Genomic DNA, 26,058 nt, shown 5'->3' on the forward strand with positions numbered 1-26,058 from the left:
CAAATAAATGGCTAAGTTTATGAAATGGGGCTTCTGTTATATAAAAAAAAAGTAAATAAATAAAAAAATAGAAAATAATATATATACACACACATACACACATATATATATATACATACATACAGACACACAAATGCACACATACATGTATATACATACACACACGCATATAAATATATATACATATATGTATACATATACAATAACACACACACACATATATATACAAACACACACGCATGCATAAATATATACACATATCCAAAAACATATACAAGTTAAACAAAAACATACATACTTACATACAAAATAAGGGGAAGGATAGACCGGTATCTACAAACTCCAGAATAAGGCAAATAAATGTGTATGTAAATTCATATAATAAAATATAAGTAAACAAATACATAGAATAAAAATGAGTAGGTTGATGTATATATTTAATTAATAGGTATACTTATACCATAAAACGGAGACAGCAGATGGAAAACCGGCCAAAGAAATAAAGAAAAAGCAAATAAAATTAAAAATATAAAAAGCTTAGAAGGTAAGATTATATAAAAAAAATAAAAAAAAATTATGGGAAAAGATATATATTTGAAGGGTTAAATTAATAGCTATGTGATTTCAAATTTACTATATTTAAACTGGGATATATGTTTGCAATAGGAGATCAGTTTTTAGAGTTTATTATATTACTACTTTGAGGGGAGGTTATAATAGTTATAGCTTCAGATGTACAGAGGTGACAAGACTTAGATCCTGGAGTGTAAGACTTAACTTTTTTTAGGATGGTCCATTTAATTGAAAAGTGGGTATTGGCAGAGTTAAGTTTTTTAACCAGTGTAGTTAGAGAAGTTCCCTGGTTATTATTTGAATTTTGGTTATTGAAAGAAGAAGAGTGGTTTGAAATTCTTTTCTTTATTAAAGTTGAAGTAGCACCTATATATGTATATGTTGATTTATACTGGGAGGAGAATTTAAATTTTGTTCATTTTGATGAACAGAGGGTAGGACAGTAATTGTAGCAGGATTGGTTTGGAGGGGATAATTAGTGTTATCAGTGTTAGGATGGCTGCTATGAAAAATATTATTATCATTATTATAGCTGGTTGTATGATTGAAAATAGAGTGGCTGGTTGATTCGTTTGTTGGATTAATAATTATATCAGAGGGAGGGTCGGAGGAAGGATAATTGGGTGGCAAAATGTTATTGTCTATTATGGGAGAATTGCGTGGGAGCTCTGTAATTGTGCATGAATAGATTACATCTTTATGGATGCAATCATTATTGAGTGGGCAAAGATGTTTGTTAATACAGTTTTAACTCTTTTTCAAGATGTCTTTTAACATGTTTTATTAATCATTTGTTCATATATATATATATATATATATATATATATATATATATATATATACACGTTTACATACAAGTATACATACGGTTTCGAGTGTGACTATCTCCTTTTTTAGTGTCTTTTCCTCTCAGATTGTATGTGTTCATAGGTGACTCTTCAGGCCTGCCAAACTGTGACAGATTTTGCCACAGAATTGGCATCAGTTTTTCTTGCAGTGGCATTATTGAGATGCAAGATAAATTTTGCGCAGATAGACACAATTTTCCAGATATGAGCACAGTTAACATGGTTATTTTGTGGACCCAGTGCTAGACTTTGTTAACCTTTTTGAATCATACGTTTGTAAGTGCTGTATTGCATATGGCTATTTTCAAAATATTCTATGCTTTCGTGAATCAGTTTCCACCACTTACTTCTACCTAAAGCCATTTTTTTCAGTTGATCCACAGATAGTCCTGATTGTTTTAGATAAGGTTTTATTGTGTTCTTAAATATTTTCTTCGGTTTTGATGCACTTCTCCTGCCACATTTCGCCATAGAATAATTGCCTTGACAGACGACCATCATCTATATGTGCAATGCGACCAACCCATTAGAGACAACTTTTTATTACCATTGGCTGAATGTTTGGTAGGACTTCTTTCTTTAATACTTCTCTGAGACATAGGGCTGCTATTTGATATGAAGTATCTGTTTCAGGTACCATTTATGGAAGCCTTCAAGAAGTTTTAGTTGGTGTTTATAGAGTGTCTATATTTCGCTTGCATACATACAATGATTTTCGTATGTAACTTGATACTATGTTAGGACCACACACGTTTTTAAGTGCTGAAAAGACTAAGAAGCCCTAAAATAAAATAAAAGTGTAAGTTCATAAAAATAAAATAATAAAAACAATAATAACAACAACAACAACAACAATACTACTACTAATAATAATACAGAAGATTCATAAGAATGACAAAAGATGAGAATAACGAAAACACCAGGACATGGATGCGAAAAGGACATATAAACCGAGAAACTGAATCTCTAATAACTGCAGCACAAGATAACTCGATAAGAACCAATCATATCAAAGCAAGGATCGATAAAACACAAGAAAACAGCAAATGCAGACTCTGTGGACAAAGAGACGAAATGATAGACCATATAGTAAGTGAATGCAGCAAACTTGCCCAAAAGGAATACAAAAACAGGCATGACCAAATGGGGAGGGTGGTACACTGGGAATTGTGTAAACGACTGCATTTTGAGCATACAGACAAATGGTACAAGCATAAACCTGCAACTGCACTCGAAAACGAGAACCACAAAATCCTATGGGACATGGACATACAGACGGACAAACCCATCCAAGCAAGAAGACCAGATGTCGTAATAATTAAGAAGAAAAAAAAAATCCTGTAAAATCATGGACTTTGCAGTCCCAGCTGATCACAGGGTGAGTATGAAAGAAAAAGAGAAACAAAGCAAATACACAGAGCTAGCCAGAGAGTTAAAAGGGATTTGGATGATGAAGAAAATCCAAATAGTACCGATAATAGTAGGAGCACTAGGAACAATTCCAAAATACTTCGAAAAAAGAATGTCAGAAATTGGAATCAGAGGAATAACTGCAAAAGTACAACAACTAACGATAATGAAAACGGCTGAAATATTAAGGAAAACCCTTGAATGCGGAGAATAATACAAGACAATATAACGAATAAGCGTTACAGGGAATGAAGAACACCGAAACTGCATATTTACAAGTTCTACAACCCCATCATGCACCCCCCCATTGTTTCATCACTGATCCCCCCCCCCAAATGATACCAAAGGGCCGAGAAGGGTCAATAAGGACTGAAAGACCGAGGAGCAAGCGCCAACCAGACCTTGGTTGGACAAGCGCAAAGAGAACTGGGACCTTGGGGAGGCTGAGTGCCACTCAAATTCCAGTATAAACCAATGGCCACTACCAGCGAGAAATCAATGGTAAGCGGCTGTTGCGATGATGCAAATGCTATCGAAGGAGGTGGAGAGAGCTGGACGTCTGGGGAGACTTGTTGTCACTCAGCTTCCAGAGAACACCACAGGTTTCCAATCAGATCGTTTGTTGACTTGTGTGAAAGCTCCATGTGAGCCAATAATAATAATAATAGAAAAAAAAAAAAAAAATAACTTGCGATCCAAAAAAATCGTTGTTTCTGGTAAGAACAGATATAAACAGAGGCTAAAGAGAATCTGATATTTTCCGGCCATAAACTGGTTCCTTTATATTGAATTTGAAATCGATGGAGCCGATGTTTTTCTGACCTGTAGAATTTAAAAATAAATATTATACTCTTATATTAAATTTCTTCTTTATAATTGATCACTCTTCTCAGGTTTTTTAACACAAATTCAACACAGTATTGGACTATTGTCATCATACTCAGATTACTTTTCTAAGGACTTTGGTTGGACTATCTTTCTTTTGTTTTAACTTGTTCTATCATTTTTCTACTTAAATATTTCTTTTTTTCCCTTTCTTTCTATGTATTTTATATATGTGTGTGTGTGTGTGTGTGTGTGTGTGTGTAAATTAAATTAAAAAGATGAGGAATAAAAGTTACATAGAACTTTATTAAATCATCAGGTCAATAGGGATGAAAATGAGAGGAAAAAGGAAAAGAACCTTTTTAGACTATGTTATTTCGAAGCTAAATGCTTCTCACCAGAAGAGGAGAAAACCCAGCATTATAACACTATATGGGTATACAAAGATAAAACCAGCTTGAGAACATTTAGATTAGAAATGAAAAATGAAAAAAAATTTTTTTAAAGATGCGGTGAATTAAATCTAAATCTTTTCAAGCTGGTTTTATCTTTGTCTATCCATCATGCTCTATGGTCAAGTCATTAAGGATCATCTCCCTCTGCTAAAAGACAGGTACTAAATGGAGGCAATGGAAGGAGATAGGCGAACTAAGAGAGCTGGCGATGGCTACAAGACACATGCAGAATGAACAGTTCTAAGCACAGCAGTCCACTCAGCGAACTACAGGTCAGAGACTCAGTCCTGATCCTACACTAAGAGCATAAACATCCTCATCAGTGGACGAAAATGAGGAGGATTGTAAAAACACAGGGTAACCAACAATACCAGATATGAGTGGATGGTAGCGGCTGGGTAACACTACACAACCATCAATTCCTTCAGAAAATTTACCCCGTCATAGATGGCCTATTTCATACTACACCAGGTACACCAGAGCCACATCCAGATCCGGATCCACCATGGAATCAGACCCCTGATACATCAATAGACATTGGTTAGGAGATGGATTCACAACACAGCCGAGATAATGAAATAGGAGTGGATGACATTAAAGACATAGAGGAAAGTGACACCGTAGGATATTCACAAGCAGTCAGCCAACCACCAGAAAGACAAGTATTCGGCCATAAAGGACGAGCACCAAGAGGTCTGTTTCCACGAATGAGTAGGAAGTTGCATGAATTCTCAGACCGAGGAAACTGACCACATTTATACATTTTGTGGTCATGGGGGAGGGGTCATGTAAAGGTAACAGTTATGCCCCTTGGTCTAACCGGAAGCAGACAGGAGTTATCTCTCTTTAAGTCTATAAAAATATGAGCACGTGAACCAGTGAGTTTCTTCTAATGCTAGATGCTCCTCCAATTTTATAGACTTGTTTGCTTCCTTGCCCAAGCTACAGCTGTACTTAACTTCTCTTCCCAACTAACAATGAACTCATGTGAATGAGATATCTTCTTAAAACAAAAATAAAAGTCTTTTTATGTTGCCATTTTTTACCCCCGACAGCACCTAAATCGGCATTCTATCTTCTTATTTCGTCTTGTGTCAGAAAGGTTCTAGGTTTGAGTGCCAATGCCTCTTTACAGTGAGCACACACACCGCCCATGGGCACTTTTTTTTTTTTTTTTACACAGTGATCACCACTTATCAAGGCCCGGAAGCCACTCAGGGTTAAGGGTTATTGCAAGTACATTACGTTAGTGTGGAGATTTGATGAAGTGTTTACTTAAGGGGGCGGTTCATCAAGAATTTGTTAACGTTGGACTTGAAGACATCCAAGTTGTAGTTCGGTGGGAAGCAGGCAGACGGAACAGAGTTCCACAGACGTGCAGTTCTAAGAAAGAAGCTTTGTTCATGGAATCCGCATTTTGATTTAGGCCCAGATATAGAGTGGGGGAAAATTTTCACAGTGGATTCAGCTAGGCGGGTGTTTTTCATGAAAGATTGGCAAGGGGGGACCAGAGATTGGAGTTCAGATGAGCACCTGCCATGGAAATAACGATAAAACAAGGATAGGCTCGCAACGTCTTTTCTGTGGGAGAGAGGTTGCAGGGTAGAGAAAAGGGCATCCCCCACTAAGCCACGAAGTCTATTTTGTACTCTGTCAAGGCAGGATAGGCTGTTTTTAGCAGCTCCTACCCAGATATAGCAACAGTATTCCATCCTTGGACGTACTTGGCTTTTATATAGATAGAGAATTGTATTAGTAGTGAGATATCTTCTGGAGCGATAGAAGGATTCCACCATCTTATTGCCATGACTCTTCACACCGTTATCACACCAAGTAATTGGATATAATTGAAAGGGAATGATCAGAAGAATGAAATATTCAAGATAGCTAAACAGACAAATGTGGATATTGTTGGAGAGAAGTGCATTCGAAATGACAACAAAGTACATGAAATGAACAGAAAAAAAGGAAATGCTATGAAAGATTATTGAATGCTGACTTTTCATCAAATTGAAGAAAAGTTGCATAAACTTGTCCAGTTATAAGAATTGTGAGAGAAATGATACCAGAAGCTGAAAATATCACACATTGTTGAAAAAATGTTGAAGGTTGCAGGTGAAACAGGCATTCAGATAATCACAGATTTTACAAATTAGATCATAAAAGGTTATTCTGGTGCTATATCCATCTTCATCTTAAGATAAATGTAAGAGAAGTAACTTGGTAAGAAGAACTGGTATCTTACTTTTGTGGAACTGGAGAAAGTTTTGTCAGAATGCTAACATATATTGTCTGGTGAGCTTTGTGTAAACTAGGAGAAATGAATGGTTGATGAAAGTTGTTCAAGCAATGTGAAGAAAAATATTCAAAATCATATTAGAATTAACAGATAGCTTTAATATTACAGTAGGAGTACACCAGGGTTCAGTACAGTTTGTTGTTTTTCATTTATGAATTAGAAACATTACTGCATACAAAAAAGTTACATTTCACTCTAAAAAATGACCAAGTCAAAACAAACGGTTTAAGATCAGAAAAAGGTTTATTTGCCTGGATTGATTGGATTGGGGAGGATGAGACAAAGAGAGGTCAATAATTACTGTTTAATTATATCTTAACAAAACATTTTTAAATCTAATCTTCTAATCAAGCTACTTACTTTTCTTCTCACTGTCACTTTGAGCCATGTAATGTCACATCCATATCCAGCACACAAGCTTGAGGTGACATCTAAATGCACAAGTTGACTCTAAACCTAATTTCATGTTTACATGTTAACATTGCTCTTCAAATTAAAATCATCAGATATGTACTAGCAAACATACCCTTTACTAATAGTAAACATAATATTCTTTTTACCCCCATCTCGTCAAGACGATTGTTAGTAGTTTGTTGTATTTGAAGAAGGCACTCTGTTTTGGCAACTCATCTGTATTTTTGGAGGTGGCTGCAGAACCCAAGGCTGGAGGCGCATGATTTGGAAGAATAGAGGCATTGAAAGTCCATAGTTTGTATCACTGATATTGATGCTCTGTGACACTGATTTCTGGTGTCAGTGAACTTCTGGTGACGAGCATACGGTGATAGTAACTCAGTGAAGGGTAGCTTGTCAGTTTGTTTGATCACTGGCATGACACTCCTCTCATTCTTTAGTCTAAGGTTGCACTACTGTAGTTGAATATATCAAATTTGTGCCCTTGTAGCATTTTTTGGACATGGTTTCTCTTTCCACACTGTTATATCGCATATCCCTCCATATTTACATATTTGAATAAACTAGAAACCAGCAGGAGCAGCGACAATGATAATAATGGCAATGCTAAGACAACGCCTGTTCTTTGATACAACGTAAATAAACACACTAAACACAAACGACAACATCAAATCCCATTTTTTATGTACACCAATAGAATAACTCGCACCTCACTTCAACAAAGAAAACCGCCAGAGGAAGCCGCACATCAAAAGAAAAATCAAAATACAAAACACAAACATAACAGCAGACGCATCTCCGGCACCATATAAACACGAATAATTATTTCATGAAACACTGCAGCAGTACAACACCTACTAGAATACATTCACAACTTTCTTAGCTTTAAGTTGATATAACACATGTATACAAACATCAAACTTAGGTCGTCGCCGAGCTCATATCAACACCCTACCAGCAGTCTTACCGATGCCCCACCACCGCTACCGCTGTCAAAATTATCCTGATACACCAAACAGTTCGTTTCGCGATTATTTAAACTTTAAATAAAACGTTTAAACTCAACCTTTTCATTTGTCACTTTCTTGTTTTCCATACGCTTAGTTTTGTAATATAACATTTCTAATGTTGTTTGTACAACAGCTGCTTTCATTAGGCATAGTGGTGTATTTGTGAGAGTCTCTCGAAGTAGACTCTGCAAAATAAAATAAGGTTTTAGTTAAATACCTAGGGAAAGTAATCAAAAAGCTATGACTGCAGAAGATCAGGTGGTAGCTGAAAGAAAGGAAACTCCTACATGATGCATGCTACTGTGGAAACAGAAACTCTTCCCACCGTGCCACCCATCAACCTGCTCACTGAAACTTCCAGTAACCAACCCAAACCTGTTAAATAAAAACAAATTTTTTTTTTTAAATATCAAATCCAATATAAGTTATCAAATCCAGTTTAAGGTCCAGAAAACTAGGTTGCTACCATTTTAGAGAAAGCTGGAAAGAATACTGGAAAAAACAAGAACTGGTACAATGGTCAGGATAATAGCAGTGGTAAGCAGAGGCGTTTAGATTTGCAGAAAGTTGAGTGGAAAGTTCCAGAAGAGCTGGATGAAAATGAACTGGTCCATGTTACAGAGGATACATTAGATTCTAACTCTGCCCAGCAAGTAAAGTTACAAAAACTCTTCGATTTCTGCACATATGATGAAGTTGAAAACAACGGCTAAAACACCATATCCCCGAGGTGAGTAATCATCTCTAAAGATGGAATTATTAAGATTCGTTTGGTAACTGGATGATTATAGGAATATCGTTTTCTTGCCAAAGATAGCCCAACAGGCAGAAAAGAAACAATGAGAACATTACTCACTATTGTCTCAAGCAGAAGATGGGGAATCAAGACAACAGATATTAAATCTGCATTTCTGTAGGGAAGGAAACTTGATCCTGATGTGTACATTCAACCACCAGTGGAGAGCAACATTCTCAAAGGTTTTATTTGGAAACAGACATGGCTTAAATGATCTCAAAGATGGTGAAAGACAATTTTTTTTAGTTCGAAATGAACTCTGCTCCTTGGGATGTACACAGTTAAAGCTTGACCCAGCTATGTTTATGAGGTTGGAGAATCGGTGTCTGTCAAGTCTAATATGCTGGCATGTAGATTATTTCCTCCATGCTGGTAACAAATATTTTGAGATAGTAATCAACAAATTACACCCAAGAATAAATTGAAGATGGAAATATTTTCCGGATAACACCAGAAGTTGATGATGTAACATTGGATCACACAGGTTATATATCAAATTTGGATTATCCACGGCTGGAGTCAGAAAGGACCATAACTGAAGATTAGTTGGACAACTAAACTGGGATGTGCAAGGTTCAAGACCTGTCTAACTTTTGAAATGGTTGACATGAGCACTAAACTCAATCCAGTCACAGTTGGTGACTTGATGCGAGTGATAAAAACAATTGGGCACTTAAAAGAAATCAAATCTACCCAACTATATCCACAGTGAAGGGGAAGCAAGACTAATGCTAATGATTGTTTTTACAGATGCTGCTCTTTAAAACTTGAATGCTGGAAAAGGCAGTGTTGGAGCTTATCTGGTAGAGTTAGAAGACAGGGTTGGAAATTACTGCCGCATAACATGCTAGGCTAAAAAGAAAAAGATTTGTTAGATCAACAATAGCAGCAAGTGGTTTGGCTCTATTAAACGGTTTAGAAGCAGCAATATACTACAGAGAGCTGATAAGCAATCTCTTAACTTGAGAACAGAGCAGTCTACCAATCATAGCTTTTGTTGACACTAAAAACATTATTGAAGCATTAAGCTAATTAATGATGTGCATTTGCAGGTTGACATTGCTGCACTGTGAAAAGCAGTACAACTGTATCTGTAAAATGGTGTCCAGAGAAGATCCAGCTTGCCAATTCATACACAAATAGAGAAATTTGTGGAACTGAACTTTTAAACGTTCTTCAAAAAGAAAACATGCCAGAATAATTTATACATATTTTTGTGGAACTCTTTAGGAACAAAGTCTATTTTCTACATGAGGACATCAGCAGGAGCAGGCTCAAACAGAGGTGATCTGTATCCATGAGTGGTGAGAGTCATAAAAAATAAATCGTCCTGTCAAGCACTAGCGATCACGTGTTTTCTTCCAGTATTACTAACAAGGTTTAACAGAAAGAACCTTCCGTAGGCTGGATCTTTTAGCCAAGCAATGTTAAATTATGCTCTAACAATCTTGGGCTTTTTTCTGGTGATATGTGCAGCATCATTACTCTCTTGACAAGTCTATGGTCTGTCCAGCATTCAGCACATCTCATGATGTGTGTCACCCATACGCCATTAATGTTACATTGACATACAATGATGAAGTCTATCATGTGCCATGTCCTCTCTCCCATGTGAGGATGGGCAGTGCATCCATGTGATTTTATTTTTCTCGATCATCTTGAAGTAGGTGTTAGTAATGCAGAGGCTGGATTCTGCATATTTACCAAGCAGAAGCAGTTCGTTATCATTGACTTTGTCTACACCTTGCCTTCTGTGAACCCATTCTCAGTTTTTGTAGTTACTTCCTACTCTTACATTAAAATCCCCATGGATTATCAGTTTGTCATTCTGAAGGGTGGATCTGATGACCTTATCGAACTTTTCACAGAATTGTTCTTTTGTTTCGTGAAGACTAGAGGGGGTGGGGCATACACGCAGATGATAGTAAGATGGTGTAATATGCTCACAGCTATGCACAGCTTTAATGACGCGTTTGTTCATTAAAACTGGAATGGCTGAGATATTTTTGTGCAGAATTGTCCTGATAGTAAACTTACACCATGGATTCTATTTGGATTTTAGAATTCTCCTTTCAAGAAAAAAGTGTATCCACCTCCTTCCCCTCTTAGCAAACCTTCATCAGTGAGTCTTGTTTTGCTAAGTGTTGCAATATCTATTCTAATTTTTACAAAGTGTTGCAATATCTATTCTATAACACTGAAGCTCATTTGCAACAAGTGTTGTTAGTCTTTCTGATCTTGACGTATTACCTCTATTGAGTAGTGTTCAAACATTCCATGCTCCCAAGTTTACTTTGAGTTTTTGTTGTTCTGTATTTTTCAATTGTAACAAGGATGAGTCCATCAACTGCAGTTAAAATAACCAGACAAGAACAAGCATTTATTTAGGACACTATTTCTTATTTAAAATAAGCTAACCAGACAAGAACAAGCATTTATTTGGGACACTATTTCTTATTTAAAATAAGCTAACCAGACAAGAACAAGCATTTATTTGGGACACTATTTCTAATCCTCTCTCCCATGTGAGGATGGGCAGTGCTGTCCTAAAAAGGCTGCCCAGTTGTTCAGGCTTTCCTACTATGCTCAGGAAAAATAAAAAACGATCACTTGTCCAAGCATCATTCATGTGCAGGATTGTTACTACAACTGCCAGTGTTCACCTCCATCTGTTATTTTGCCATGTACCCATATCTGCAGGATTTGAAGATATGCGTTTCCATGTGAGTGCTGATAATGTATTTCCAAAGTGGACCTATGCATGAATGCATGAATATTTTATAGTGAGAATATCGTTGCATAGGGACAATCCCACTTTCTCGATCTGGGATCCAGTGGCATGGAGAACCATTACCAGAGACTGTTAGACTGCAGTGGATAATCAGGACTACTTAAGATGCCATGTTCATACTCTAAAACATTCCACAATGTTTGCTGTCAGCATCTTCAAAATCGTTGGATAACCAAATTATTTCTTCTGCTTGTTCTACTGGGAACGAATCTTCACATACAGTAGAGCTGGCATGACCATTTCAAGACTTGCCAGAGGGTTACAGACCTGACCGACTACTCTCAACCAGTTTAGCTGACTTGCCAAAGCTGTTGCTCATGGTGTGTCTGCTGTTGCATGCACTAGCTTAAAGAAGCTACAGGGTGATAAATGTGGACCAGTGGAAGACGAACTGTCTTGAGAAGGACATGGCGTGTGCCCCCTCCCCCTAAAAGTACTATCTCGTTAATTAATACAATAAAAACATGTTTTAAGTTTGTTAATATTTATTAAAAAAATATTAAATATACAGCGCTTGCAAAAAGAAAATCGCAGAAAGTTGTAATGATTAATGTACACATGGATTTCAGAATTGAAAATAATTTTAAAGAAAAGGCTGATGGAAAATCTCTTCATATAACGTAGCCATTTTCTTTTGAAATTTTTTATTTACAAAAATATTTTACAAAATTTTCTGAAACAAAAATAATGATCACAATTACAGAAAACAGAAAAAAATTTTTTTTTTAATTTATGAAAAATAATTTATGTTGCGTAATCAAGAGAATGAAACATTTAGGTTAAAATTAACCCGTGTCTCTTTGTAATTTGCTATAAGGGAAACAACTCAAGCCTCTAATAAAAATGGAAATTTTATTTGTTCCATCTTTATTAAGGTTATTTCCCTTGTGGCAACTAAGTTCCTTTTTATCGTCGGCCAGAATCCAGCTTAATGAGATTTTTTCCACCATTTTGTGTGTCCGATTCAAATGGATATAACTTACTGTTCTGCTTTCAAAAATAAAATAATTAAAAAAAATATGGTTGAATACAATTTCCCTGAAGTTATTGATAACCAAGATTTAAAAAAATACACATAGTTTGATTCAGGGTTGTCATATTCATGTACAAATTGTAAAGGTGTTTAGATGAATTCAGCTACTTCTTTACAAAAAACAAAGTAATTTTAATGACAATTTCAATGATTATTACGAAAAGCACCTCAAAATGAAAGATTAAAAACAATTTCACTTTTACTTTAATATTGTGTTTTTTTTTTTATCTCTTATTTCCTCTTGTATGACATTCACAGCAAGAACTCATTTATCACGACTGTAAATAACTTTCCTTTCTTCTTCCATCTGCCTAACATAGAACGAAACTGCTGTCCCATTTGCGGAACACATTATCACAAAACCATAACATGATCGTTTTCAAATTTAATGTAAACAAATGCTTGTCATAAATCGTGCACAAAAATAATCAATTTTTATTCATTCCGATTTCAATTTTCTCATAATGTTCTTCACCATTCAACTGACAATCCCTCCATCTAATAAATCTTTATCCTCAAATAGTTTTTGGCCTTTATAAGTTATAACTTATTAAAAAATAGCGTTTAATTTAAAATAATTCAACCAGTTATTTATGGAGATTTCGAACGTTTTTTAGTAAATATTTTTTTTAGTAAATATTTTAAAAGTAAAAACTCAATTTTAATTTACAAAAATTTTTAATCATAAATTACAAACAAATGAAAATTACAAATATAAAAAAAAATATTTATTTACAAAATTATTTAAATAAAAAGAGGATTTGTGAGATGATGTCATACAATTTGAAAGGCACACGCTACCTGAATTCCTTCAGAGATCTACCCCCAATCATTCATTGTTCAAAATCATTTATGATGGTTCAACAAACGTTACTATTGGTGACATAAATTATTTTTAAGGAAATGCAGTTGGGAAATTAATCAAAAGCAATTTATTTTTGCTTTACCTAATTATGCGTGATGTACTGATGTATTTGTGTCATTTACAAAGAAACTTTCTAAACTAAAAGGATTGGTATTCACAAACGGAGGAAATGCAATTGAAAAAGAATATTACCCCAAAACACACACACACACATATATATATATATATATATATATATATATATATATATATATATATATATATATATATATATATATATATATATATATAAGCACGTGTAAGTTACTGTTTGCAGTATTTAATAATCTGTAGCATGTGTTTTTTGTTCAGATGCAAACTCCATCGCTAACTTCACATGCTTGTTTTCTATTAAATATTAAATTATTTTTAACACAAATATGTCACATATGAGTAGGTAAACACAAATAAATTGTCTTGGACAAATTACCCAATTGTATTTCCTTTAAAATCTGCCAATAACATTTGTTGGTGGTTCTAAATTGTTTGTGCGAGCATGTTATTTAACAAATTCATGTTATTTGATAAATTCAAGTTATTTGATAAATTCAAGTTATTTGATAAATTCATGTTATTTGATAAATTCATGTTATTTAACAAATTCATGTTATTTGATAAATTCATGTTATTTAACAAATTCATGTTATTTGATAAATTCATGTTATTTAAAAAATTCATGTTATTTGATAAATTCACGTTATTTGATAAATTCATGTTATTTAACAAATTCATGTTATTTGATAAATTCATGTTATTTAAAAAAATTCATGTTATTTAAAAAATTCATGTTATTTGATAAATTCATGTTATTTAAAAAATTCATGTTATTTGATAAATTCACGTTATTTGATAAATTCATGTTATTTAACAAATTCATGTTATTTGATAAATTCATGTTATTTAACAAATTCATGTTATTTGATAAATTCATGTTATTTAACAAATTCATGTTATTTGATAAATTCATGTTATTTAAAAAATTCATGTTATTTGATAAATTCATGTTATTTGATAAATTCACGTTATTTAACAAATTCATGTTATTTGATAAATTCATGTTATTTAACAAATTCATGTTATTTGATAAATTCATGTTATTTAAAAAGTTCATGTTATTTGATAAATTCACGTTATTTGATAAATTCATGTTATTTAACAAATTCATGTTATTTGATAAATTCATGTTATTTAAAAAATTCATGTTATTTGATAAATTCACGTTATTTGATAAATTCATGTTATTTAACAAATTCATGTTATTTGATAAATTCATGTTATTTAACAAATTCACGTTATTTGATAAATTCACGTTATTTGATAAATTCACGTTATTTGATAAATTCATGTTATTTAACAAATTCATGTTATTTGATAAATTCATGTTATTTAAAAAATTCATGTTATTTGATAAATTCATGTTATTTAACAAATTCATGTAATTTGATAAATTCATGTTATTTAAAAAATTAATGTTATTTGATAAATTCACGTTATTTGATAAATTCATGTTATTTAACAAATTCATGTTATTTGATAAATTCATGTTATTTAACAAATTCATGTTATTTGATAAATTCATGTTATTTGATAAATTCATGTTATTTAACAAATTCATGTTATTTGATAAATTCATGTTATTTAACAAATTCATGTTATTTGATAAATTCATGTTATTTAACAAATTCATGTTATTTGATAAATTCATGTTATTTAAAAAATTCATGTAATTTGATAAATTCATGTTATTTAACAAATTCATGTTATTTGATAAATTCATGTTATTTAAAAAATTCATGTTATTTGATAAATTCATGTTATTTGATAAATTCATGTTATTTAACAAATTCATGTTATTTGATAAATTCATGTTATTTAACAAATTCATGTTATTTGATAAATTCATGTTATTTAAAAAATTCATGTTATTTTATAAATTCACGTTATTTGATAAATTCATGTTATTTAACAAATTCATGTTATTTGATAAATTCATGTTATTTAAAAAATTCATGTTATTTGATAAATTCAATTTATTTGATAAATTCATGTTATTTAACAAATTCATGTTATTTAACAAATTCACGTTATTTGATAAATTCACGTTATTTAACAAATTCATGTTATTTAACAAATTCATGTTATTTAACAAATTCATGTTATTTAACAAATTCATGTTATTTGATAAATTCATGTTATTTAAAAAATTCATGTTATTTGATAAATTCATATTATTTAACAAATTCATGTTATTTGATAAATTCATGTTATTTAAAAAATTAATGTTATTTGATAAATTCACGTTATTTGATAAATTCATGTTATTTAACAAATTCATGTTATTTGATAAATTCATGTTATTTAACAAATTCATGTTATTTGATAAATTCATGTTATTTAAAAAATTCATGTTATTTGATAAATTCACGTTATTTGATAAATTCATGTTAAAAGTTGAATAATTCAAGTTTTTTTTGTGTTTTAGATTTTGTTTTGTTGAAACAGAAATGTTGTTTTTGTAGTTTTTACAAAGTTATTATATTAAAATATTTATTTTTAAATAAAACCTTTTTGCTTATTTATATTATGACAATGTGTACAGTCACATTTTATATAAAATATAATTTATTGTTTCACCATAAACCACAAAATGAACAAATTGAGGAAGAATGTAATTTGTTTGTTAATTAAGAAATTTTATTCATACATTAGTTCAACAACACTGTGTAAAACATGTGGTCTGCTATATTGAAACAGTTTTTTTTTAATTTGAATAGTGTGTCAAAGAAATCGGTCGACTTCTAACAGTAATATTATATTTTCAGTCATTTCCATCTAGCAACTATGACATTGTAATTAAAGATTATTTGCTAAATTCCTAAAATATGGTTTCAGCAGTTATCCAATAAATTATATTTACTTAAAATCATGTTTTAGTACAAATAAATAATGCTAAACAAAAATTTAATTTTTCACGTGAAACACAGAAAAAAACAGTCCAACCTGAAAGAAAAAGAACAAAAAAAAAAAGAAAAAAAGAAAACTAGCTGATATAAACAAATCCAGAAGGGAGACAACCTCAAGCCTTAGCAAATTGGTAAAATAATTTTATGTATGAAATACCTATATATTTTTGGATTATTGCAACTTGCTGAGCGTGCCTCTTACTAAAAATGTTACAATTTAAAAAAAAAAAAAGGTAAACTTTGGAATTATTTTCCTTTTAAATTTATTTACATCGACTATGCCTCCCAGACTAGTTTTTTGTCTGTACTTCACATGTACATTTTTAATGTTACTGTTATTTTTTTTTTTAAGTAAATATAAGTTGTTTGGAAATAATACCCATTTCACTGTAAATAGTAAACGACAATGCATGTGGAAATTACTATTTGATTAGTTTATTGAACCCCATTCTAAAATGAGTTGATGTAACTTTCATTCCTTTAATCGGTCCATTTTTCTTATATAAATATGCTTGGGATCATCTTATAAATATTGATACTAATATTTACTTGGACTTAATGTTTACAGTATTATACAACCTGCAATCTTACAGACCTTCAGTATTTATTTAAGTTATATATATAAGAAAAAAAATGGATCAATTTGCCATGGACATCTTATCAGATTGTTTACTCTCTATTCATTTTCTTCAGTGAAATTATATTTTCCAAAAAGTTGAAAATATAAGAATTTTAGTTAATAAAGTAGTTGTTCTTAGTTTTCTTAATAAAATTGTATTACTTCTTGTGTGTTTGTGTTTCTCACCTTTATGTGACTCCACATTTTTTAAATTCATTGTTAATTATTTTTTAAAATAAAAAATGCAATAGTGTAAAATACTTAAATGAACTTTTAAAAATATTATTAACAATAAAAAAAAATAATTTAATCATGAAATTAAATCCATCAGAATGCATTTCAAGTCAACCGTCTTAATCTTTTATTAATAGGTGAAAAAAGGGATGAATGAATATATATATATATATATATATATTGACCCTTCAAAATCTAAAATGAAATTTAAAAATCATTGAATATATAGCCATTTTAGGCTTTAAAATTCTTAGCAAATCCTCATACATGAAAAAACTGAACGTTTTCAAAGCTATTTACATCTACTCATTTTATAAATAGGGATTAAAACAACATTTAAACCTTAACAATAATGAGGTAGAATTTTATAGCAATTAGATTCAGTTTATAATTTAATGGGCAAAGCATACTGTAATAATTAACTTTCAAACTTTTATTATAAAAATATAATTTGGTAAAAAAGAAAAAAACTGCGCAATTGTTCGGGAGAAAAAAAAAAAATGAAACAAAAATGAAGATAAAACAACTCCCAGGCAATGCCGGATAGATACAGCTTATTGAAGAATAATATCATTTGCATGAATCTTTTTCCTAATATTTACAAAAAGTAAAATATGAACTTAGTATTACAAGTTAGGCAATGATGAACCTGGTCAGTATTAGATGGGTGACCAATTTGGGAATTCCAGGAGCTGTATGTAGGAGGACGTCGACTCCTTCCTGCAAGAGTTTCAAAAACCTAATGTTGTCGTCTCTCCTAACGGGAATATACATGCAACTGGTGACCGCTTGTGAATTTCATACTTTCATGGAACTTCTTCCTTTAGAGGAAGCAGGTTAAACCCACTTTTTTTTATGTTTCAATAGAAAACAAAAATCTAATAAGATATGTAAAGCATTTGATGTGCATGCCATTAACAAATATATAATATTTTTGCCTGCATCGTCCTTACAATTGTAAATTATAAACGAATAACATATTCTCATCATTTTGAGGAATACAAAAAGAACATTACTGGACAATAAGTAAAATTTTCCTGACCACCATTTTTTATCTCTTCTCGCTTGTATGTTTGGCATTTCCATCATTTTAACTCTTACATCTGCCTTCTTTTCCATAAAATATATTCCACTCAATAAAAGCAAAATTTGTTGAATTTATAGAGCAGTGTTCTATTGTTAGTTTTATACATTTTCTTCCACAATTTTTTCTTTAATAAATTTCTTTGCAATTAAATTAAGTGAAAAAAAAATCAGTTTTATCTGTTTCTTGTTTACATATACAAAGAAAGCTGTAATAATATTACTCTTACTAAAAGTTTGGATGGATCATTTCCATTGGATCTAATGCATGTGTATTGGTAGTGTTACAGATGCGCTAAATGTAAATTATTGTATGTTGGCCTTGTTTTGCCTTGTTCTATTTTCACAATGCTAAACATATTCTCTTCTAATTTTCTGAAACTGCCAACCTTGAGCAATCTTAACATTTTCCTTGAAAACCTTAAATTCTCTACTCATCAAAAATCTGAACAAAACTATTATGGAGAAGTAAAAATAGAAGAGAATTTTGGAGAAATATCAATTTCTCTAGAAAATCATTGTCGAGAATATTTAAAAAAAAATTAAATCTATTACCCAATTGAGTTTTTCAGCTAATAGAGTCATATATTTTTGGAATGGGTTGGCAAATCAAATTAGATCTTATTTTAAATTTTTTTTTTTATTCAGTCTATCAAATCTGAATTTGACATTTAATAACCAAAAATAATTTTGGTAAACGTTTTTATGCTTTAAGTTCAATGATCAAATATTTTTAGATGAATTTACTTTGCAGGCCACTGATTCTATTTAATCATTAGTCGGGAGGGGAAGCCTTGACAAGTACTACTCTTATGAGTCAGAATAGACTGGGGAGCAATGGCAGCTAAAGGGTGACTCAACACTTATTAAAGCTTCCAAATTGGGACATCACTATCAGATGTAGTTTCATGTCATACCCAGGACAGAGATCAGATTGAGAACAGCAATAGTAGAACATTTTACAATGAAATTGGATGGACTCAGAAATAAAAGTGTAAATAAAAATGAAGAGAGCACATTTGGGAACAATCAGATGAAATATTTAACATTTAATTCCATCTGCATATTGATATTGTATTAATATTGAATAGGTTCTGTGCAATGTCTTTTCCTTGAATGAAAAAAATGATTAAAAAAGGGAGATGTGCATATGGAAAGAGATTGAATACCAAATTTGTCATGGTTTCTTATAAGAAATTAAAATGTTGAAAAGCAGATTTTTTTTTTCTGTTGTTCAATTTTGAGGGAATAAAATGAAGTCAGCATTTGTTTTGTTTTTGTAAAAAATATGCGCAACAAAATTATTTCATAAAAAGGAATCCATTGGATTCAGAAAAACGAAAAATATGATTGTTCAAAATTGTCCTATGCTGGTCCGTGGCAGTAGCATGTGGCCCTCACTTTTGGCCAGTCTATGGAAATTTTAAATAACAAACAACAAAAATGAATTAAAACAAAAATTGAGAGTTTTAAGTTTTAGTAAAACTAAACTTAGATTAAAAAAATTTTTGTTGTGAGGATGGGAGGAAGGGGTCAAGGGTCTAGTTTTAACTGCATTTGGTCACTGGATCTAATCTTGCAAATAGCACATTCACAAAAGAAAATATTTTTAATTTGCAGATTAACAAGTTTGCATAGCATAAAATTTGAATTATATTTACTGAAATCACATTACTAGCTTGAAAAACAAATGAAGACAAATTTTTAATGTAATTTCATATCAGAATGATCAGCAATATTTGCAATTGAAAATGAAATTTTTGATTTATATAATAGTTTTATGCAATGAGTTGTTTGGAAATAGTGCCAAGCAACATTTTTAGTATTCCTCTAAATTTGACATTTGTCTAAACACACACACACATATATATATATATATATATATATATATATATATATATATATATATATATATATATATATATATATATATATATAAATAAAAGCATGGCACAATCACGTTGACACACTGATTCTTGCCAGATCACCAAAGTTAAGCAACATTGAGCCTGGCCAGTACCAGATGGGTGATCATTTAGGAAGGCTAGGTTCTGCATGTACCGTTGCAGAAATTTCCAGGTTGGTATCTGGGGCCACATTAATTCACTGGTAGAAATGCACCCTCAGTCTTCATTAAGATATGTATTTAGAAGAAAGTAACTCTGATGTAAAAACCTGCAGTCTGCTATGGCAGTAATCTGCTCTGACAAAGGTTAGTAGTAATACCAAAAAGTGTGGTTGGTTCTACACAAAGCCTTCACCACTATAAACAAATCATCTGTGTGGATTTCTGAGCAACTTAGTTGCTGTGGCGAAAGCTCATACATCAAAATCAATGGGAGGGTCCATCATATAAAGGTAATACATTTTTTAAAAATTTATTTAATTAGATCAATGAAATTTTAAACAAAATATTTGAAATTTGATTTAACTTCCTCTTGAGTTCTTTGAAAATAATAATAAAAATTGTGGTTTCTTAAAATGCTTCCTGTTATTTTTTGTGAACAAAATCTGTTTCCATTTCAGTCTGACCAAATTGTTTGTTTTGTTTGCTTTTTGGACATAGTTGGATGGTTCTAATTATTGAGGCCAGTGTTTGTCTTCCCTTTTCAATATATAACTAATAGTTTATTGCTACAACAATTACAGACAAAATATTGTTTTTGTTTGGTTTAGAATTATAATACTTGACATTTTCCTTTTTAAAAATTTTATTCAAAATTCATTTCTAAAACAGTTTCAAAATCACTTTTGAAGTTTTTATAGTATCAATTAAACAAATGCATTTTTTTTTCATTTACTGATACAAGAATAAAATGGCTTCAGGATTACTTCACAACTATACAGAATTCAAAAGTGATTTCAAATCTTTTAAAAGTAATACATATAAGTAATTTCTAGCTTGAATTATAGTTTATAGTCAAAGTTTTATTTTTTGTGTTACTCCCCCTCCCCCATTAAAATGCAGTAACCTAAAAATTGATAAAACTTACGATTGAGAAAATTTATCTCTTAAAAAGCAGAAAATGTCAGCATGATTTTCACTTAAAAAATAATATTTATATTCAACTGCATCAATCAGTTTTGTAATAATCAAATAATTTTTTTTGTAGATAAAAAAAGTATTTGGTTTATAACCACTGAAAAATCTCTATTTTTCAGGGTTTTCATGTCTTGAATAAATTGATTGTCTTAAATTTTAGTTTTAGGCCTGAAATAAAATTGAAAGTTACTTTTTAAAAGTTTCTTTAAATTAAAATTAAATGCAAAACCTTGAATTGCTTACAGCTATGTTTAATTGTTGATTATTATATCCTGAAGAATTATCAATTGAACATGGTTATATCTTAACTTTTTTGGTTTTAATTCGTAAATTCCACTAAAATCTTTCAAAGGAAATTACAATTTTATTTCAGGACTAAAAATAAAAGTTGAGATACACAATTAATTTTATCCAAATCGAATGACATTATTTTTCTTCTTGATTTGTGGTTCTTTCAAGAAATACTTTTGATTTTTAGTTTAGGAACACAAATGAACCATCATATTGGACTAATTTGGATACTTCTTATGCAATCCTTCATAATTACAATAAATGTGATTCAAATTTTATGTTATGTAAACTTTTTATCTAGAAAAGTAATATTTTTAATGAAAACAAATAAGTAGTTTGTTTCTTATTTAAGATTTTCTAATTTTTACTTTTGAGAAAAGACTTTTGTATATGGCTACCATTTTAACTCTAATAAATATGATTTTAACTTTTATGTTATGCAAATTGTTTTATTGTGCAGAAGGATAAAGTTTCAAGTTTTTTTTATTTAAGATTTTCAATTTTATCTTCATCTGTGAGAAATGTGCTTGTAATTGAGTATAATTTGAATGTTTACATGAGACAAAGTAAAAGTTAAAATATTTTTTTCTACTCCCAATTACAATAACATAAAGTGAGAATATCTATTCACTGTAGTTAAAATAGTAGTCATTTACAAAATATTTTCTAAGGAAAACTTAAAAATCTTAAATTAAAAGCAACCTTGAAATATACTTTTTCTAAACAATAGAGAACATAAAACTAGAATCCTATTTACTGTCATTACTGAGAATTGTTATTTCAACAAGCACTTTCTTTGCTATTATTTAGAATGGCAATATTTTTGTTTCCAGGAATTTTTAATTCCAGTAAAAAATCCCAGCACAAATATTTTTTGGGTGAGGGGAAAAAATGTGCACTCACATATTCGCTTACTCAAAATCTTTTTCTGGAACAAAGAGCAGTTTGTCATTTTTAAATAAAAAAAAAATTCACTTTTGCTTTCACCACTCAATGAAATTTGTTAATGTTCGTTGTATATTTGTTTTTCCAATTCTGTTATTCAATACTCAACATTTACATATGGCGTCATTTGATAGCATGGAAGGTCATTATGTTTCTCTGTTTCACTCAATTCTGTCAGTTCCTTAACAATCACAGAAAAGTCTGGCCGTAAATTCTGGTCAAATTCCCAGCAGCGTAGCATAATATCATAACTGAAAAGACAACAAAAAATTCAAAATTTTGGATTCTGGAATAAAAGAGAGAAAAAAATTTTTTAAGGTGTGCCTTCATATTTCTAAAGTGCACTGTCTTTTTTTTACAGGAAGAGTCACTGCTTATCAAGGCCCAGAGGCTACTTGAGGATAAGGGTTAATGAGTGAATTATTGATAAAGTATTGTTTATACATGGTGGAAATTGAGTAGAAATTGATTATTTCTGAAGATGTCTCAACAAGAATTTGTTTATGTTGGACTTAAAAATCACCATGTTACAGTTAGCTGAGAAGCAGTCCCATGGTATTGTGTTTCACAAATGGGCAGCTCTAGGAAATCAGTCAGTCAAGTTTCGATCAGAATGTGCATCGTGCAGACTGAATGGATGTTAATGTTTTTTAAAAATTTATTTACAGTTCTATAAAAGTTGTTTATCCGTCATTGGTCACATTTTTGAAATTATGAAACACAGATTAAATATATTATTTTTATTTGAATTATGACCTTCTGTGACCTTGAGGCTAATGAAATTAAAGATATGTCCTCATATAGAGCCACTTTTTATCATGTTAACATTTGTCTTGAATATTTTTTTGAATCCCGAAACATATCTTAAGGCAGTTACATAACTTAAAGTTAGCTTTCTTTGAATAAACTGATATGTTTTTGGATTGTCGATACAAATCTTTTTGAAGAAATATCACCATATTTTTTACTTCTCTCCTTTCTGCTTCTTTTTCTTCATCTTTGCATATTTACATATGTGTGATGTGGCAGAAAGCTGGAAGGTGGGAGTGCAAGGCAGCAGTGCTAAAGAAGAGGCATTCTGAACTCTTAAAAATTGCTTGGGCAGTCCTGGTGACATGAAGTTAGCAATAAACTCCTCCCCAATGAAAGAAGGTAAGACCTGGGAGGGTGAGATTCTTAGAACTATCCAGAAAGAATACCTCAGCCTAACAGATAAAAGGCCACTGAAATGACTCAGTCTTGTTGTACTGATTGTCAAGGATGAACCAATGACTGGTAAGAAGACTGCTTTCTTTGTCTTGAGTCCCAACTCAGCCGATTTCTGACATTAAGTAATCTCAATAGATTCCTTTTGATCTCAATAGATTCCTTTTAATCAATGAGAATACAGATTATTCATACTCATTCACTCTTTTCTTATTGAGGTGGATTTGCTTATTGCAATGCAATAACTGGTCGTTCTGTTTCTCCTAGATTGTGAGTTTGATTCTCACTAGTAACCTATGACTTTAACATCTTCTGGATTTTCAAACTACATGACAGGCAAAGATGAACCCTTGTATGGCAGAGATAAGGTAAGTCAAAGCCACTTCCACTGCTCAATCTGGGTTCAGGTTCATCGCCACAATTGATTCGCCCCAATTCAACATGTAATCTCTGCACCAGTTTCACATTCATAGCAGTGGACTTACCTTTCATGCGATGGAAAATTATATACACTTAAATGAATGATGGCATTGACTAATTTTGCAGAACAATGATACGTACAATAAGAGGAACACCATATCATAATTAGATATTTTTATACAGATTTGCTATTGTGGGTGAATATCATTTAAACATTAAAAAGGTTTATACTGTTTATATTAAACTAAAAAACATGGTTTCATTATTAAAAAATCTTTGTTTTTTGCATCAATACAACTTCCATGAAGTTAAGATTTCTTTAAATATCTCATTGGAAATACTGTTCATCCAATTGATTCATCTACATATCTATAAAAGTGTGTGTGTGTGTGTGTGTGTGTGTGTGTATACATTTCCCTACACAATAACTTTGTCAATTTTTAGTCTACAGACTCGAAATTTGATATACAGGGTACTGAGATTTGGAAAAATCTTTGGTAATCCATTTTCGGCCAGAAATTTGGCTGTTAAAGGGTCAAAGTTCAATGATTTGACCTTTGAGAACTCTACCAAACTCCTCCGACAATTTTGGGTCTAAACACTTGAAATTTTAGATATAAGTTCCTTGGACATGGATCTAACTTAACTTGATTTGAGTCTAAAACAATAAATGTTAAGGGGTCATAATAAGGGTCAAAATTAAAAAAAATTTGTCCTCTGCGGTCTCTACCAAATTACTCAGACAATTTCTGGTCTAAACATTTGAAATTTTACATAAAGGGTAATTTAAACCTACACCACTTCCGGTTTGGCGGTGGTCATAACAGCAAAGAGATCAGGTTTTTTCCTGCTCTTTTCCTCCTTCACGGTACAGGTTCGAACCTTCCTTCTTACTACCACTTTTCTTTTTTTTTTTTTTGCTCAACATACACTTCCAAACACCGGGGCAACGCCAGGCTGAAATGCTAGTTATACAATAAATACAAAATTAGCCAATATTATTTAAAGCAATATTTACACAACTTATGTAGATATTTTTTCTATAAATGTAAAGTAAAATGGTTTACTTACATTCTATTTGGACAATAATCTGGTTTTTCCATTCGTCTTCCTAATTTGAGATATTTTGGCATATCCCAATTATCAACAGTCGGGTAAGGATTAACACCTCGAGTGAACAATTCCCACAGAACGACGCCATACGACCACTAAAAAATAAAATAAGAAATTCATTGATAAAAACAATACAAACTTAAAAAAATATATATAAATGAAAAAAAAAAAAAAAAAAAAAAAAAAAAAAAAGAAGATTTTGACGCTTCTTGCAATAACAATCCTCAGCAACTATGGTAAATACAATTCTAATTTTATGTTATGCAAATTTGTTATTGTTTACAAAACTAATATTCCATGTTTTAGTCAAAACAAACAAATATCTTCTGTTCACTCAGCACTTCTAACAAAACTGAATTTTTGAAATTTTAACAACTAAGCTCATGTGCGAAATATCAAAATAATTTAATTCTTTCTAAACGTAATTTCAGCCGGTCAATTAGTTCTTAGCGAAGCATTGTATCAACAGCAGCTAACCAAGCAATAAATAAAATCAGAGTAGGATATATATATATATATATATATATATATATATATATATATATATATATATATATATATATGTATAGTTAGGAGACCCTTAGAGATTGAGAACCACTTTCATTGTCTTTCCCGGAAATTTTTACACATAAATACACTTAGTTTTTATGTAGATGTTTTGTTTTGTTTTTTTTACTCACCTTCACTCCAAACAAGGCATATTGCCACTTGGACGTAAGCAGCTACTAATTGAGACGATGCCTAAGAAAGATTAAGATGTTGGTTTATGTTGCATTTAAACTT

At 31.2% G+C, this 26,058-nt stretch overlaps 1 protein-coding gene across 2 annotated transcripts in view; it reads right to left on the reverse strand.

Annotated features, from left to right (window-relative positions):
- Window positions 1–21,042: 21,042 nt before the first annotated feature.
- Window positions 21,043–26,058, reverse strand: part of LOC145249641 (hepatocyte growth factor receptor-like) — a 247,124-nt gene continuing 242,108 nt past the window's right edge. For both annotated transcript variants that reach the window (XM_080111403.1, XM_080111404.1), the window contains 2 exons: window positions 25,234–25,370; window positions 21,043–22,787 (listed from right to left, as the gene is read on the reverse strand). In XM_080111403.1, the coding sequence (XP_079967529.1) occupies window positions 22,634–22,787; window positions 25,234–25,370 (291 nt within the window). In that variant the 3' untranslated portion in view covers window positions 21,043–22,633. The remainder of the gene's footprint in view (window positions 22,788–25,233; window positions 25,371–26,058) is intronic.

The sequence above is a fragment of the Euprymna scolopes genome, chromosome 28 (assembly GCF_053919585.1).
Source record: "Euprymna scolopes isolate OS-2025 chromosome 28, ASM5391958v1, whole genome shotgun sequence".
NCBI lineage: Eukaryota > Metazoa > Mollusca > Cephalopoda > Sepiida > Sepiolidae > Euprymna > Euprymna scolopes.